The sequence below is a fragment of the Gallus gallus genome, chromosome 20 (assembly GCF_016699485.2).
Source record: "Gallus gallus isolate bGalGal1 chromosome 20, bGalGal1.mat.broiler.GRCg7b, whole genome shotgun sequence".
Lineage (NCBI taxonomy): Eukaryota > Metazoa > Chordata > Aves > Galliformes > Phasianidae > Gallus > Gallus gallus.
Window position 1 is genome coordinate 8,059,585 of NC_052551.1, and position 17,528 is coordinate 8,077,112.

The following is a 17,528-nucleotide window of genomic DNA, read 5'->3' on the forward strand; positions in this document are numbered from 1 at the left end:
TGTCATTCTTGGGTTCCAGTTCATTCTCTTGGGGATGCAAATAACAGATTTCATACAGCTTATATTAAAATATGTTTTTTACTAACTCACAACATCACTCTCAACTCCACCTCTGGTTCTTAATGCTTCATCAAATGTGAAACTTTTTTAGGCCAATTTCTGCTCTGAGTTATACTTGCACAAACCTTTTTGTTCAAAATGTCTTAATAAGAACTTTACTTCCCAGATAGCCTTTACAAGTTTAGGAGTTTGTCACATGTGATGTCACGAGCAGAGTAAATGCTGCTCTGTGAAATGGAGAGCCCAAGGCAAAGCTGTGAGGCTCTCTGGAAGAAAAAAGCCGAGCACATTTACATGAAATGAGTGTGAAAATTGAAATCCTGTATCTCAGGTGTTACCATTAAGGTTATTTTACAGAAAAAAAAAAAAAAATGTGGTTTAAAAGTGTATTAAGAAAATCTTTTCCGTACAACAAGTAATAGAAAAACAGGGTATGAAATACAAACAATGCAAAATCTTTGGAACAGTAAATGTCCAAATTTTCCGGTGGATGTGGACAGAACGCACACCAATAGCACAGCAGTAAGGAGATGTGCCAGTTAGAACCAACCTGCCAGAGACACTGCTGTCATGAGTGAAGACTGATTTATAGTTCAGCTTCTAAAAAATGAAGGAGATTAAATGCCAGTTACTGTTATGCAAAAATAAATTACTTTCTGAAACAGCACTAAAATCCTATTGCTATGAATCAGCCTTACTAATCTTGGTTTTTAACATAAACATGAATTAAAACTTTGAACTTCTTTTTTTTTTTTTTTAAGAAGTCAAAGAACAAACATAAAGGAAGAAGAAAAGGGTGAATAATAATTCACATCCTTAAAGACATTTCTGAAACATGCCTTTTACAACTAGTCAAAGAGCAATTCAAGCTATGAAAACTGCAGCAGATGTTAGGCAGGAAAAGAACAGCATACTGCCGAGTCTGGGTAAAATGATACATCACCTAGCTAACAGAAAGAAGCAGAACCAAGTAGTTGTTTGTAACACACATAAGGAGAGGGAGGTTCATTTCTTTGGCTCGACAACAGAGTCCACTATAGACAACTAATGCAAATGTGGTCCCTGTTTCACATCTAATAAAGGACCTTCTTCCTATGTATTCTCAGCCTAGTGATGTATGTTGCCCTGTGATTTGGTTTGCACTAGCAAGAACTGGACACCAGGATCTTGGTTCAGCCCTATTCAGGCCTCAGTCCCAGTGAGGTAAGTATTGTTCAATTCTGATAGCCTGAATGTACTCCATATTTTGTGGAGAGAGAAAGAAGTATTAAAACAAGAGGAGCTCTTAAAGAAACACTGCTATGGAGACTTCTGGAAGTTTTAGGCAAACCCAATTAGTAAAGATAGACTTCTACACAGGGAATGGTAAAATCTGACACCCTGAAACATCTAGAGGTCTGAAGTATGAACCAAATGCAACAACCTGTGCTCTCCAAAACATATTATCTTGTTCTGAAAAGGTTGCCCACAAAGCAGTGCGTCAGGCTGTTCTCCTGGCTGCTCCTCCATCTCTGCACTGAGACTACTGTAAAGCGTACCAAGAAGGTCTCTGATCTCACACCAGAGGAAACCTGATGATCCCATCCCCTCATTTCAGAGCACCTGTGAGGATGCACAGAGGGTTGTACTTCACTGCAAGGATAAGAGGCAATGGGCACAAACTGAAACACAGGGAGTCCTGTCTGAACACGGGGAAAAACTGAGAGTGACCGAGCAATGGAACAGGCTGCCCAGAGGCTGTGCAATCTCCTTTCCTGGAGATACACAAAAGCATCTGGACACGTTCCTGGGTACTGCGCTCCAGGGGACCTTCCTTGCGCAGAGGGTTTGACTAGATGATCTCCAGAGTCCCTTCCAACCCCAATCACTCTGTGATCCTGTGGCTTCACCATACCACTACCCCAGACAAAGCAGCCTATGCAGCAAAACAAACAGTCAGAGATTTTTCCTAATGGAACTCTGTATTTCAGGCTACGTTCAGTGCTCCCCACTGTCCTAGATAGACAGTTATCTCTTTTTTTGTCCTAATTATTTCTAAACTTAGTTCTGAGTTCTCTTACTCATCTGAATGGAAGACAGATGCCTAAACATCTTTTTTTAGAATCTAGGTCTGGCTTATGAGACTTCATCCTTCGGTTTTTGTGACCAAACTGCAAACTTCAGCTTCACCAACCTTTTTTTTGTATCACATACAACATCCATTTACCCATTTTTATGAAAGGGTCTCTTAAGATTACCTCCATCTTCCAAAATCCATGTACAAATCACCAGCTGGTGAGCCAAGATACATTGCCATTTGTCTTCTGAAAATGTGCACTTCAATACAAACATATAGAAACAGCTAAGATTTCATCTCAAATATTGAAACTGCCCTACAAAGAGTGTGCATCTGTACAAAGCTCAGCCTAACCCATGAAAGCACCTCCTCCTTTTATGTTTGCATTTCTTAGTTAAACACGTGTCTAACCCCTAGTTTTATGTTGTTGTTGTCCTTTTTTATGTCTTACTTAAAAATATATAAAAACGTTTTGTTACTTATATACATTCACTATCTTATATATTCTATATGCACCCCCATGACAATTGCTCCTTACTCAATGGGGCTCAGGCAAGTCCAAAAGTTGGATACCCCTGTCCTAGGGGGGGATGTGTTTCTGCCTTTATATAATTTGTTCTGTAGCCTTCCCTGTGCCATCTCTGGTTATTTTTCCCCCTGCCAACTTCTAAAATGTCTACAACAGCATAAAAGAAATTCCTACCTCTCTCAGATACTCATCTGAGGTACCTCAGCTACTGAGGTAATTAATTACAAGAGTATCTTCCAGAGACAGGCTGATTTATGGCCATGATGATTACAACTAGAATTCCATATGGGTACACATCACTCCTTCCCTGTGAACAGTTCATGCCACGTTTGTGCACTGTCTCCCTTCAACATCCCCACAGTTGTTTTGGTAAGGGATGATCCCTTCCTCTGTGCTGCCATCAAAAAACCCCACAAAAATACAAAAATATACACCAGAAGAGGAAGTACTGCTCCTCTACCTTCAGTTACACCATCTGTCCTAACATCATGTCACCCATTCTAAACAACTCCTTGTGTCCGCCTTTGAACTCTGCACTTATCATTATTGCTGCTGTTACTGTTACTTCTCACCCTACCTTTTCTCAGTTTGAACGGTTCCACATTCTTAAAATAGACACTCCTCATATAAGGAAGCTACACGGGTCTTTTCGTCAGGGAAGATTGTAGTGAATACTTTGCCCAGCGAAGGGCACCATTTACTGCATACAGTAAGAAGGGATCTTCTGCTCTGCACAGGTTGTACCTCAGGCTGAGATAAACATCTACAGACAGGCAGGCTGACTTCGAAGGCCGATCTTATTCCAAAATATAGCCCGCCCAATCCATATACATATGGAATCGTTTGTATTTTGTTATATTTTAGCAACCGTCTCCGAGCTGAGACGCTGGAAATCTAACAAGAGAAAGACTGCACGTTTGTCCGCAGGAGAAAGCAGGGAGGAAGGCGTGCGTTCCTTGTGCAGCCGAGGTCAGAGGGCACCTGCAGAGCCGCGCTGCGCGGGAAGCGGAGCTTTGTGACGGGCAGCTGAACCCGCGGGCTGCAGACGGCGTCCTTCGTACGGCTGACCGCAGACGTGTAACCGAGGGACGGCCGTGCGCGGCCCCACCGAACGTCTCCGCGCTTCACAACGGCTCCCGCCGTACCCCGTCCAGCTGCCGCTTTTGAACCCTGCTCGTCTGAGTCACTCACGTCGCCGAGATGCGCGCACTCCGACCCGCCGGCCCCGATCCGACCCACCCACCGCCTTCACCTCCTGCAGCTGCCTGCCAGATGTCCGCGCTGACCGCAGATGGCCGAGGGGCTGCGAGAGTCCCCGGAGAGCAGCGCTGAGGGCTCCCGGCCCGGCTGCGGCCCGCCCGCCCGCCTGCGTGTGGGACCCCGCGCCCACCGGCCTCGTGCCGAACAAAGCGCGGAGCTGCGCGCCCTGCGCCTGCGGCACCGCTCCCACACCGCTCCCACACCGCCACAACGCTGCCGTGGCACCGCCACCACACCGCTGCAAAGCTGCCACAACACCGCCACGGCACCACGGGCGCAGACAGCGGCGGGAGGGCTCGGGGCCGCCTGAGGCGCGGCGGGGGAGCGCCGCGGTGAGGCGGGAGGGGCTTCCAGCGCGGGAAAGCTGCCCTCAGGCGGAGCCGGGCTGCGGGGGAAGCTGAGGCGATCCCCCGGCCGCGCTCCGCGACAAACCCTCCCGGCTCGGCCCTGTCACGGCGCGGCTCCGCCCCGCCACCCTCGGCCGCGGCGGGAAGGCCGCGAGCTCTCGCCCCGCCCCCTCCCGCCCCGCCCGCGCGCACGTGGCAGCTCCCGTCACGTGACGCAGGCCCCGGGTTTCCCCCCCCCCACTCCCTCCCCTCCCCTCCCCGCACCCTCCGCGTCTGACCCCGTCTCCCGTCTGGTCAATAGCGGGCGGTAATCGCGCATGCGCGGCGGTCCCGCAGCACGCCCCCGCTCCGCGCCCCCCGCAGCCCGTCTCCCTCCGCCCTACATAAGGCGCGCGCGGCGGGGCTCCCGTCTCCGCAGTGTGCGTGGGCGGGCGCTGCAGCCACCCGCGCGGCCGCGGCCCCTCGGAGCGCCGCCATGAGCTCGGGGACCCCCTACATCGGCAGCAAGATCAGCCTCATCTCCAAGGCGCAGATCCGCTATGAGGGCATCCTCTACACCATCGACACCGAGAACTCCACCGTGGCCTTGGCGAAGGGTGAGCGCGGCCTGGGCCCGAGCGGAGCGGCGGGGCGGAGCGGGCCGGGCGGCGCGGGGGGTGCGGGGCCGAACAATGCGGCCGGGCGCTCCTCGCGGGCCGCGGCCGAGGCGGGCTGTGCGGAGCCGCGGGTGGGAGCCGCTCGCCTTCAGCGCCGCGGGCTGCCGGTGAGTCAGCACTGGAGGCCGCCTCGCCGTGCGGGCGGGGGTTCCCCGCGAGGAGAGCCGCGGGGCGGCCCCGCTGTCCGCGCGAGGTTCCCTTCCTCGGCAGGAGGGCAGCCGTGCCGCGGCCGTGCCGTCCCTCCGCGCTCACGTCCGAAAACGAACGCGGCGCATCGGCGCTCGGGCTGCCTTTCCCTGCGGCGGGCGGCTGGCGGGCAGCGCTGGGCCCGGCGGGGTACGGCGCCGGGGAGGGCAGAGCCGCGGCGGCCGCCTTTGTTCGTCTCCGGATCGATAATCCGCGCCCCGAGCGCTGCGCGCAGCAACGCGGGATGTCCGCACGTGGGCACGGCGCTCCGCACCCAGCGCGCCGCTCCGCTCCCCCGTAGGAACGGCGATCTGTATCTGCCGCTTCGCCGGCGTGATCTGGAATCGATTGCCACCTGTGCTGGGAGCTCCTGTGTTTGCTCTCGGAAAAGCCTGCCCTATCTTGTTTAGTCTCTCAGGCAAGGTCTTGTTTTTATACTGCTTTTGCTGCCCAGATTGGCTGCTCCAATGTATCGGTTGTGCCTTTCCCCCAGCTTTGTCCTTCTCTGCTCTGTGAGTTCAGACCTTCGACAGAAGCCAACTACCTTTTGTCTCTCAAGTGTGTCTGCTGGAATTACTGCCTGCTTCGCAGCTCTGCTTTAGGCAGCCTATGCCACGATCTGGGATTTCAGTGTGATGATATTGGTGTAATACTGAACGTGAGCATTTGACACCTATTGGTGTTCGTTCTAAAGCTTAACATGGGATTTATCCCGAATTTCCACAAATGAACATTTCCAAGGCTCTAAATGTCCAGAGATAGCTGCTTTAAGGAGCAGGATGTGGGAAGGATGCAATTCCTTCACTGTATGCACAGAAAGGCCTTCAACCTTTGCTCAGCAGAAAGCAGGGGTGGCTTCACACACGGTTTGGGCTTCCATGTAATACTGCTGCAGAGCCGAAGTGCTGTGTTTCAAAGGCATATGCGATTGAAATGCCTGATGGTGTGAGGAAGCACACGCTTGGTATAATGTTTCTGGCAGCACTCGTATTTATTGGTCTCGTAATGTTCAGCTGTGATGAACTGGAGTTTTAAGAAGTAGTTGCAGTGTATGGAGAAATGCATTTTTCTTTCACTTAAAAGTGCTGCTTTGAACTTGGCGGTGCAAAGGCTGCTTGCCATTGTAGTTCAGAGGGCTTTTAAAATCAGAGACTTTGTATCAAGATTGGTGTCAGTATTATGAACACAGCAGTGACAGCGGTGTCAACACAGTGAACAGCAGTTGGAAACGTGAGATCTCTGAGGGGTTGGGAGCACTGAACTATTGATGTGCAGTTGGCACTGTCTGGATAGCAAGTAAATTGCCAGGCCCCACATGCCAGTGTTAAAGGTTCGGGAGACTTTAATGTATGCTGCATGTACTGTTCTTGTGACTTTTCTCATCCAAATAGTGTGAAGAACAACTTGGGTTGAAAGGGACTTTGGGGGAAGGAATCTGGTTCAGACTCGTACTCAGAGCAGGCAAACTTCAATTGATTTGTATGTTGTTCCTGTGGAATCCTGGCACGTGCAGCAGCTCAGCTCCTTGGATAACATTCCACGTGCTTCAGTGCTGCTGGAAAGCTGTCTGTGTTGTTAGATGCTAAACTTCAGTTATGAGCAGTGGCCATCACGCAATTCATCACTGCCCTCCTGTTCTTAGTGAGCACCACTGCCTTCCTGCACACGTCTGAAGGAACTCTAGGTTTTAAGCAGGAAATATCTGTGGAAGTGTTGCTTTCCAGACGTCCGCTCTCTTCTCTTCTCGTGCCTCCTGACCCTTTAGTGGTTGAGCTCTACAGAGTCCTGCATGTGAATACAAACTGTTGTAAAACACTAACTGTGGCACAGCGTGGGATTGATTTCCTGTTCATCTGTAAACAATAGTCACTGTAACTCTTCATGGGAGACAGCCCTTCAGACCTCCACAGAAACTCCAAGCTGTGCTTTGTGTTGTGCCAGAAATCATTAAACACTTCAGATACAGGGAGTGGGTGTGCTCCGCTCCTGGAGGCCTCACAAATGCCATCGCTGCTGTTTTGTCTACAATAAGGACATAATTTTTCCTACCCTTCTAGTTACAGACCTTGGGACCAGGCAACTGAGAGGCTGCCTGATCAGCTCTGGACTTCACAGCTCATGTGTTTCTCTACTTAGAAGCCAGCAGGCTGATGGTGGTGTTGAGAGAAGTTGTGCTTTGAGCTAGCTCTGGGATTCTGCAGTAGCTCCTGGGTAGCTTTAGCGTATGCTGCCATGAGCTGTATGCTGTAATAAGCTAATCTTGAACAGGAATATCAGTGGTATGGTTCGTGTCTAAAAGGCTGTGGGTATCACTTTCAGTTGATAATCTGCTTCTAGTTGACTAGGTTGCAGCTGTAATATGATCAAACAGCAGCTGGAGAGCTAAAATAACTTAAGAGTTTTTATACCCTAGTTACTAATGGAAGGCTATGTTCAAGGGGAGCAATTGACAGTTTGTACTTGGACCAGTTAGGTATGAGCTGAGGTGCCAAAGGGCAACAGCAAAATGGGACAGAGTTTGGCATTGACCTGCCATACACTGAGCTAATGCTCCTTGTGAGCTCGTCTCCACATGGAACAGATGAAACCTGAAGATTGCTTGCAGCATTAGCTGCTGCTTTTAGGGAAACCACCTGAAGGCAGCTCCTCATCTGAGGAAGGCTTCTGAGTATTCCTACCTACAAAGAATCAGCACCCATGATAAGTTAGTATGCCTGCAGGATGCTGGGAATGCTCAGCAGTGGGGTTGAGTTGATCCAATTCTTGCTACCCTTTATCTGGGGGAGCTGCAGTGCCTCTCTGTCCACTATCATCCATGTGACGGGGCCATCTGCACTTATCTTTCTTGCTCTGAAGTGGGAGCTGCAGCTGACTGGCACAGGACTGCAGGCTGTGGTACAGCAGGTCTTTGCAAAGGGTCTGTTCAGCATGGAGTTTGTGAAGGCACTGTCAAACTTAGTGTGTCCTGACTTAAAGTTTGAGTGCTTCTCTGGTAACCTGTTAGAACTGGCTGATGCAACTCCACTCTGGAGTTCTTCCATGGCCAACAAGCATATATCAAGCTAATGTGTGCTGGTGCTTATCTGAACTGGCAAAGTTTCATAAAGGCAGAAAACTATGCTAGCAGACTTGTTAGACTTCTGTGAGGTGTAGAAGGCAATCTCTATACATGCAGATCACGCTCATTCTCTAGTCTGTTTCATATTCCAGTGTTGAATGTGACTGCCACTTGTTTTCCTGCACTAACAAAGTAGTAAGTCTGAATCTGACCTCCTCCTGTGTAATGGATTGAGTTAATTTATGCTCCTCCCTGGTAGGCACACAGTCAATTGCAGCCTTCTTTCCCACTGTGAAGTGGAACATCATTCTGGTTAGTACCTGCTCAAGTGCTCTGATAGCTGAGACTCAGTAAAGCTTCAGTAGGCACTAAGGTTTAGATTAATCACTTAAAGCTTTCTAAATATGAAACCAGTGGCATAGAGAGAGTTTAAATAGGAAGCTCTTATGCAGATGGACAATTTGTTATTATTAATAATAAATATCTGTAAACAAAGGTATGGATTTGAGCTCTAAAGCCACTGGGAAACTTTTCCCTGCTGCTTCAGAGGCCTCCCTCGTGGTCTCAGGTTGTCTCCAGTTGGATGCATATGTGGGACAGGATCTGGGGAGGAGGGGTGACTGTGGCAATATTGTACTGTGGGGAAGTCCTCAGTTTTGGAGTAGACTTCTTTATTCTGACTGGTTTATGATCCTGGCCTTCAAGTTTGAGAACAAATATATGCAGGTTGCTAGGAGGTTTGGTCTTTGGGTTCAGATGTGTGGGACATGAGGGCTGGGATTCTAGAGGTAACCCACCTTTTTGTTGCTTTTGGCAGGTATTGTAGGTGTACTTCCTAATTTTCTAGGTCTTAACTTGTATAATGTTGTGAAGATAATGCTGAACTAATAGCAATCTCTGTAATGCTAAAGTGCGATCCTTTGGTACTGAAGACCGGCCCACAGACAGACCTGCTCCTCCAAGGGAAGAAATCTATGAATACATTATTTTTCGAGGAAGTGACATCAAAGACATCACTGTCTGCGAACCTCCGAAAGCTCAGCATACTCTGCCACAGGACCCTGCCATTGTTCAGGTAAGTTAGCCTGCAGTGTGAATAGATGGGGTGAAATGTTGATGGAAGACTGCGTTTTGGTATAGAATTATAAAAATGAAGTCACTGTCTCCAGGAATTCCAGATTTTTGGATTTTGAATTGCGTTTCAGTGTTTAGAATAATGGTATTAAGGCTTCAGTTGACAAAACTAGCTAGTATACTGGCTGAGAATGCAGGTAAAGGCTTCAGTGTTTACTTGAGGGGTAATAGTGCTGTACTTGAAGAATCACTGCCAAAGCAAGTTGACTTCTGGACACTGTAAATGGAAATGTACTTTGTCTTGTTACAGTCTTCACTGGGCTCTGCCTCTACATCATCCTTTCAGCCACATGTGCCTTACAGCCCGTTTAGAGGTATGCCACCTTACAGCCAACTTGCTGCCAGCTCTTTACTTAGCCAGCAGTACGCAGCTTCATTAGGTTTAGGTAAGTAAAAGCTTTCTTTGCTAGAATAAAGGTACAGTCTTTGTATGCAGCTACACTGGAGCCACATAGCAGTAACTGATAATGAATTCCATACTGAATGTCAGGCTGCAAGTAGCAGTGACTAAGTAGTTAAAAACTTTGCAATGATCTTATAGCAAGGAGGCCCATCTTTCACTTACACACATGTACCCAAGAAAGAAACTAAAGAGCTGAAGCTTCTCTCTGAAAGTAATATGAATAACAAACAGTTGAGGTCAGTTCATTTCTAGTCTGACATACCTCACATGCACAACCCATGTGTGAAAAGAGCTTGTGTTTCAAAAGGGAATTAAATAAGCTGCTCTAAAGCTGTTCTAGAGATTCTTGTATCTCTTTCCAAGTCCTCCAGATGTGACACAACCTTGTATCTTATCCATATATCTTTTTGCTTTCTCTTCTTCCCTCTATCTCTTTAGAGAAATTGGTAAGCCCTCCAGCATCAGCAGCTGCTTCCAGTCCTAGTTCTTCTCCGTCTCCACAACCTGTTTCAGAGCCTGACATGTCTTCAGAGCCCCATCAGCTCTCTTCCAAGGGTAACAGCAGTTTGAGGACTCCAAATATTTGGAAGAACTGCATGGCACTTGAAAATAATCTGTTCTTGTTAACCCCCTCCTAGAATGATAGTACTTACATGGGTAATGCTAGTGAAATGAGTTTGTTCTTGGCTGTTGTTGCTTTTCATCACATGAAGTATTACTTCCTCCTGCTCTAGAAGTATAAATTAGAGAGTCAGGAGAATGGAAAAAGTAAAGTACAGTGGATCCTCTTGTGTAAGTATCAGGAGAGGGCTGAGGTTTAGGGATGTTGTGCTGCATCCTCCCTAGGAATATGTGTTAGCTTAGGCATTAGGTGGGGAATTAATTGGCCTTTCCTAGGAAGCCAAGCACACTGCTTAAATCACGGGTGGCCTTACTGCTCAAAAATAAACAGGGTAGTAGAACATTGAGGAGTATTACTGTAATTTAGGAAGCTTAAGGATATGTTTCATGCATGATGGCACAGTGTACCTTGTGAAGATTGCCAGCTAGTAAAGCACAACTAACAGTGAACAATTTCAGTTGTGGTAAGCAGAGGTAACATAGTTCCGGGTGCTTGCTTCTGTGCTTAAGAACTTTGGAAGGAGTTTGAGTAGAGGTTACTAGACTGACCCATCTTCAGAGCAGAGAGACCAGGTGCAGCCTGCATTTAAACATGGTAATTAGTTTAATCTGTTTTTAAATTAGCATGTATGGTTGTGTTGGCATGAAACTTTCTGCTTTCTGTTTGGCCATCTGTCTGTATATGCTTTCTCAGTTTTCTTTCTAAGCTTTGAAACTTTTGTTAAACTTGCACAGCTGCTTTGTCCTACTGAATAATCCTTAGGCTGTGTCTGTACTCCTTGCAAGTTTTCCAGGTGTACATAACTGGGAACTGCATGATGTTACCTACTGGGTATATCTCATGTGGACTTGGGTGACCCAGAAGTGTCAGTGGCTTGGTTTGTGTGTACTCTTCAGCTTTTTCACTTTTCTTGCTCTTAAAGTGTATTCAGTTAAAGTTTGCTTTCAAGCGGTTCCTATGCATAACTACAAAAGCCTGTAGTGCTCCAGAACTTCTAATTAAATCTAGAATGCAGTATTTCTTCTGAGTACTGAAGACTGTCACTTTCTAATATAATTGGTGTAAGGTATACCAAACCATGAAAAGTATTTACATGTTTTGTAGTGTGAATAAATAAGCCTGGATGGAAGAGCAACAGAAGTCTTGGGTAACACTTTGGCCTTGACCAAGAAGGAATTTAAAAGGGTAACTTTGAGATCCTGGTCTGGTTTCAGGTTTTCTTTGTCTGAAAGCTAGCAATAAGCAATGACAGTGCTTCAAGTAGTGAAAGGGCTTCTAAAAAAAATGGCTTACAAAATGGGATATATAGCTGAGGTGGTGAAGCTTTAGCAGCAAACTTTTTTGGACAAAGTGGGGAAGCTTTCTTGAGCAACTTCCAAATGGTTGTGTTTTGCTTCAGATATAATGTAAAGTACAATCCTGCATAACCAAAGATGCACCTAGAAATTTGATATTCTTATCAGCTCTCTATGGGAGACTGACCTGGCTTGTTTACCTGAAGTGTCTAACTTCATTTAAGAAATAAACGGGTAGTTTTTCTGATTTAAGGCTCTGGATTTGTGAGCCCAGAACCATGGCAGTAGTGCTTTCCCTATATGCCACTTTAACATAGCTTATAACAATAAACAACCAAGGTTTTGAATAACTGTGGTCGATGTTTTCTCCATAGAAGTGGGTAGGGTTTGAGTAACACTGGCACACTTTCTGAGGAGCACTTAGTCATTGCAATCTTTCCAGGTGCTGGCTTCCCTTCCGTTCACCCTGTCCGCAAAAGCCCCATGGTAGAGCAGGCTGTCCAGACTGGCCCCGTTGACAACATCAATTCACAGAAGCCACTCCCAGTGAAAGTAACTCCAGGGGTTCAACGCAATGGACGGCAGGTTCCTCAGAGCAGCACCAAGGCAGCTGGTATGTATGTACTGCTTTAAAGTGCTGTTTTCAAGCATCATTCAAAGGTGCATAGCAAGGCCAGACTATTTCTGTCTTGTTCTTGTGTGCCTTGAAGTTTCTTTCTTGTTCAGTAGATGCAGTTCCGGCAACGCCTGTACAAACCCAAGGGCAGGTGAATGATGAAAACAGAAGGCCTCAAAGGAGAAGATCGGGTAGGTTACTCTGACACTGAACACCTGTTTATAAAGGCAAATATTGCTGAATCAGTGAAATGTTATCGGAGAGAAGACTAAGACCAAAGTAAGGCTTCGTAAGCCTTTGGCCATGTGGAGATGATTCCCTAACAAAATAAATTCTGGAGCCACAGGAATACAGAACCTTCCAGGGACAAAATTCTGGTGTCCTCTGGGCTCTGGAGGTATACTGTGTTTTTAAAAAAAAAAAAAAAATTGACAGCAATAACTGGATTGCTCTGAAACCTGTTGTGTCGTCTTATTGGGAAGGGCGGCCTGTTTAAGAATATCTAGTGTTCTTTCAAATTGAAGGAGCCATGGAGCCAGTGATTCTCTAGAATGTGTCTGTTATCTTGAGATGACTATTTAAGCATTGGTCAAAGGAAAGTGAAGCTAAGCTCAACTAGACATTCTTGACCTGACAAAGTGAGAAAAGGCAGGAAGCAGAAGTTGAGATTAGCTTTCAAACTAGTTTGAAGGCAGTGTTGTGGAAGGGAGGCTGTAAGTTTGTTGTTTTCTTTCTTTTCCAAAAAGAAGCTGATCATTTCTTTGTGTGGTTTCTGCTTTACAACTACAAAGTTTGCGTCCCTTTGTGGGTAGGTGAATCTTGGGTAGGTTTTCTGAAACCAGTGACCTGTTCATCCCTATCATGACAGGTTTGTAGACCAATTATAGTAACATGTTAGCAGAGGAGTAGCAAATAGAGTTGATAGTCTCTGCACCTTTCCTTCAGCTTTACCTGATGTGGTGCTCTTATTTTCTCTTTCATACTGAAAGAAGTTGGCTGTGTTCCGTCTTAGTGGTAAGGCTGACAGCAGGCATGCTTTTCAGAGAGTTAAAATATTGCTGTAATATGTTTCCTACAGCCAGGTTCAGAAGTTACTTTCAAAGAGGTGTGCCCTAGCCATAGGACTGGAAGCCAAGATCCTGAATTCCAGTCCTGGTTTCCTCTGGTCTTGAGCAAGTCTTTTAATCTTCCCTGCACGTTACCAAGTGTTTAAACTCTCCTGCTTTCAGGAAACAGGGGAAACAGGAGAACCAGAAATCGTTCTAGAGGACAAAACAGACCAACTACTGTGAAGGAAAATACAATAAAGTTTGAAGGCGACTTCGACTTTGAAAGTGCAAATGCACAATTCAACAGAGAGGAACTTGACAAAGAATTCAAGAAGAAGCTAAACTTTAAAGGTTTGTTTATAGCTTCTTTAAATATGAATTGCTGAGCTAGTAGTAAACCTTGCATAGACAAACTCATTCTGAGAAATTGCATCATTATGTGTGGCAGCATCTCAAATTTTGTTTGAAGGAGCAAGAGAACAGATGGGTCTTCAGTATGCCTCAAGGAAGTGTAATGCTTTTTATTATCTTCAGATGACAAAGCAGAGACAGAGGAAGAGAAAGGGGACCCTGGAGTGGCAACTCAAAACAATGATGGTAACGCAGAGGAGGACCTTCTGGGACCCAACTGCTATTACGATAAATCCAAGTCTTTCTTTGACAACATCTCCTCAGAACTGAAGTCTAGGTGAGTATTTCTTTAAGCTTGCTTTTTTTTGCTGCCTTAGGCTTAATTCTAGATGTGTAACATGGTGTAACTTCCTAGAAGTCTCAAAATGCAAGAAGAAAATGTGGAAAAAATCAAAACAGGTTTTAGAGGGTAGTATTGTCACACACTTAATGCATCACTGATGATATTACCAAGCTTCATGCAGTGAGACCAAACAAAAAGCAGTAAGTTCAGTTGCACTAATACACTTCCCTAAACTAGGATACGAGGATCGCTAGTTCTCAGATAGCATAGTTGATTTGGAAGGAACCAACAAAGATAAGTGTCCAACTGCCTAACCACTTCAGGGCTAACCAGGAGATGAGGCATGTTGGTAAGGACATAGTTGAAATCATTTACCTCAATTACCTCACTAGGAAGCCTGTTTCAGAGTTTGACCACCCTTCTGATGAAGATGTAGTATGTATATAAGCCTTGCCTGGCACGGGTGTATGCTGTTCCATGTGTCCTGTCATTGATTATTAGGGGGAAGAGAGAGTCTCTGTGCTCTCTATTTTCCCTCCTCAGGAAGTTATGGAGAGCAATGAGGTCATTTAACCTCCTTGTCTCCAAACTAGACAAGCAGAGCCTCAGCTTTTCCTTACAGGATGTGTCCTTCGGCCCTTTTACCAGCTTTGTCCCTTGGGTGCATTCAAGCATCGTAATGATTTCATACTGTGGAGCCAATAGTATTCAAAGTGAGGCTGTACCAATGCTAAATGCAGTGGGGGAATCACCTCTTCTGGCTGGCTGTGCTGTATTTAATGCATCCTATTCTGTTTCCTAGTCCTGACTTTGAACCCATAGAATAAAGTGTTTAAAGTCACATTTGTGGGAGGAGGCAACAGAATCATGCTGTGCTGAAGATGGTGCAACTTGCAGACAGGAGCAAGCTAAGCCTGGAGTTCGGGCAGGTCTGTCTGTAGAAACATCAAATTAAGTACTGCAAATATTAATGAAAGGCTTCATCTGCTGCTGCTGTCCTTTGGTGCTATGAGCAGCTCAGTGAAGTTAAACTTCCCTTTAATGTCAGCATGTAAAATTCCCTTGGTGGTGTTTCTGCTTCCTTTTAGCAAAGCTTTCTTCCAAGTGTTTACCATAAGGCAGCATTTGGGGGTAGGCAGGTTCTGGTAAGGAATTAAGTCTGGTGCTGTGGAGCTGTTCCAGTAGCTGAACCTCAGCTGTGACAGGGCTGCCTACCTGGGAGTCCAGAGGGGCTTCATGGGATTCAAGTTTGTGTTTGCCAGGAAAACAAGACTGGGTGTGAAATGCTCCCAAGTCCTCATTCAGTCATATCTTAAGTCTTTCCATAGTTCTCTGGTTTGGAAGTAGGACGTAAAAGCCAAAAGCCAATAGCTGTCACTTCCAAAAAGCCCATGTTTAGCAGAGGAATTGAGTTAGTGTTTTCATGCTGCAGCTGTTCTTGTTGTAGTTCTAGTCAATAAAACAGGGTGCTTGAGGCTTCCTAGCTGAGTGAGGTGGGAGTTATTTAATGTTTAATATAAACCTGAATGCAGTCCCATTCAGTTCTAGACGTACCACATGGGCTGAAGAAAGGAAACTCAATACTGAGACATTTGGAGTGTCGGGACGGTTCCTTCGTGGTCGCAGCTTTCGTGGTGGGTTTCGAGGTGGAAGGGGTAGCGGGGCAGCAAGGAGGAACCAAACCACTCACAGAGCTGGTACTGGCAGAGTGTAACTTCACAGGTAAGCTACGCTTTCTTTAGCAGTTAACAACTGCTCTCCCTTACCTGAGCTGTCTGTGCAACCTCCTCTTGCTCTCCAGCCCTGCAGGTAAATGAAAAGTAGTTCTTTATCATCTCTTATCCGTTTATCCATCTTTCTAAGTGATGGAAGGAAATACAAGCAGTTCTAACGTGTTGGTTGATCTGTTGGTTCCTGGGGCTCTCCTCTGCGAAAACCAGGAGCTGTTTGTTTCAGCTGAGACTTTCTAGCTAAACGTTTTAATTGATATGTAGGTATGAACTTTTTGCTTTTCCTTGGGGCAAGTCCTGTGGATATCAAATCTAATTCTACCTTTTTCCTGCGTAGGTTCTTGCATCTCTCCTGAGAGGATGAAAATGTACATAGAAAACAACCAACTGCTGCACTAACGTGGGAAAATGGTTCATATTGTTTACTGTCTCAGCTCAAATGACAGAACTTCATGTACTACTGCTTATATTCTGGACTTACTTTGGACCAGCAACTGTCAGCTGGAATATTCTTTGGAAGAGGGAATGTGTTCAGGGGTACCTTCTTCAGGGTGTCTTTTCGTTTGTTGTTTTTGTTTTTTTAAGTGCAGATTAACTTACATGGTTCTTCTTTCGGGTCTCACAAAGGCTGCTATAGTCTAAGCTTAAAGTCAGACTCCTTTTCTGAACCCTTGAAGAAGTTAAATCATGGTATTTTAACATGGAACCAAAGCTCACTTGAAATAAACCAGCTAACTTGTTTGTTCTGAGTAACCAAATGGATTCTTTGGTGCTGCTGGTCTTACTGTACTCAGCAGCATGTGTGGAGTAGCACTTGGTATCTGAAAGGATGGACTCCTGGTGCTGAGGAGTTATGTGTATTGTCACTTGGGAATACTGGATTGTTGATCATGTAGTAGTGTAAAATGACTGTACGACTGTTTGTGAGGCAGTACTAATGCGGAGGTACCGCAGGCTCCTGCAGAGCTGTGCCTCCCTCGAGTTGAAGGGTGCTGGGCACTCCTCCACGGCTCGGAGTTCTGCAGGGTCAGGGGGTGATGGAGGGCAGTGCTGTGCCCCAGCAGGACGGGCAGCAGGCACTGCTGCTGTTTGTGTGCTCAGAGTGAAGAGCCCCTGGCAGCAATTGGCTGCCTGGCAAGGAGCCCGGAGCGTCGGCTTCTTGCCTTGCTTTGTACCTTGTTCATATAGTACTAAATGCAAACAGTTTTCTGTACACTAGTAGACTGTGGTGGAACACTATGGAATGTTTTCATTAAACTAGGAATGGGGAGTCCATATAATGAAGCTTAACAGATGGGCATGTTTAATTTTTCCTCTGTACCCCCATACTGTAAATAGTTTAGGTTTTTTTTTGTTTGTTTTTAAAATCTGTATGTGGGGAGAGGGGCTGGGAGGGAAGGGGTTACATTTGTTTGCATGAATAAGTGGGTTAAACTGCTATAGGCATGTGTCCCTTTTCTGTTGGTAGGGAATTTTGTTGAAAAAGCACCTTGATGACTGAACCCCGTACATAGCTAGAATTTTTTAGTTATGCATTGACTTAGGTTACTGTAAAAGCTTGGATTTATTTTTGTAGGACTTTATTGCTAAGAATTAGAACATAGCAGTGGGGCTGCTCTTTGGAGTAATGTAAATTGTAATTATAATAAACATGTAAATGTTTGATGTTTTCCTGCTATTTTGTTGTGCATGCAGCTTGGCAGCATCTGGCCATACAACTTGTTGGAGCCCCAGGCAGGGCATGAGATCTAAGAGGAAGCTGAGCTGGCCTGGAAAGTGGTGCACAGCGTTTCAGAAGGCTGCTGAAGGCTCTGCTACAGCTGCTGCACCCCA

General features: G+C 46.1%; 2 protein-coding genes across 13 annotated transcripts; one reads left to right on the top strand and one right to left on the bottom strand.

The window, feature by feature from the left end:
* Positions 1 to 3,475: 3,475 nt before the first annotated feature.
* LOC121107300 (hapless 2-like) lies at positions 3,476 to 4,729 on the bottom strand. Its single transcript, XM_040650760.2, has 2 exons — positions 4,636 to 4,729; positions 3,476 to 4,542 (listed from the first exon to the last, which is right to left on the bottom strand). The coding sequence occupies exons 1-2, from the start codon at positions 4,727 to 4,729 to the stop codon at positions 3,833 to 3,835; spliced, it is 804 nt and encodes a 267-aa protein (XP_040506694.1). The 3' UTR covers positions 3,476 to 3,832.
* Positions 4,663 to 17,357, top strand: LSM14B (LSM family member 14B). 12 transcript variants are annotated; one of them, XM_040650750.2, is made up of 11 exons: positions 4,663 to 4,848; positions 9,064 to 9,227; positions 9,537 to 9,672; positions 10,128 to 10,244; positions 12,049 to 12,219; positions 12,333 to 12,413; positions 13,452 to 13,622; positions 13,806 to 13,959; positions 15,508 to 15,687; positions 15,767 to 15,774; positions 16,033 to 17,357. In XM_040650750.2, the coding sequence occupies exons 1-9, from the start codon at positions 4,728 to 4,730 to the stop codon at positions 15,677 to 15,679; spliced, it is 1,287 nt and encodes a 428-aa protein (XP_040506684.1). In that variant the 5' UTR covers positions 4,663 to 4,727; the 3' UTR covers positions 15,680 to 15,687; positions 15,767 to 15,774; positions 16,033 to 17,357. The 12 variants fall into 12 exon arrangements, 11 of the variants coding, with proteins under 11 accessions (XP_040506684.1, XP_046758970.1, XP_046758971.1 ...); XR_001469654.4 differs by lacking the exons at positions 15,767 to 15,774; positions 16,033 to 17,357 and adding an exon at positions 14,768 to 14,894; XM_046903014.1 differs by lacking the exon at positions 15,767 to 15,774 and having other exon boundaries at positions 8,970 to 9,227.
* The last annotated feature ends 171 nt before the right edge of the window (positions 17,358 to 17,528 follow it).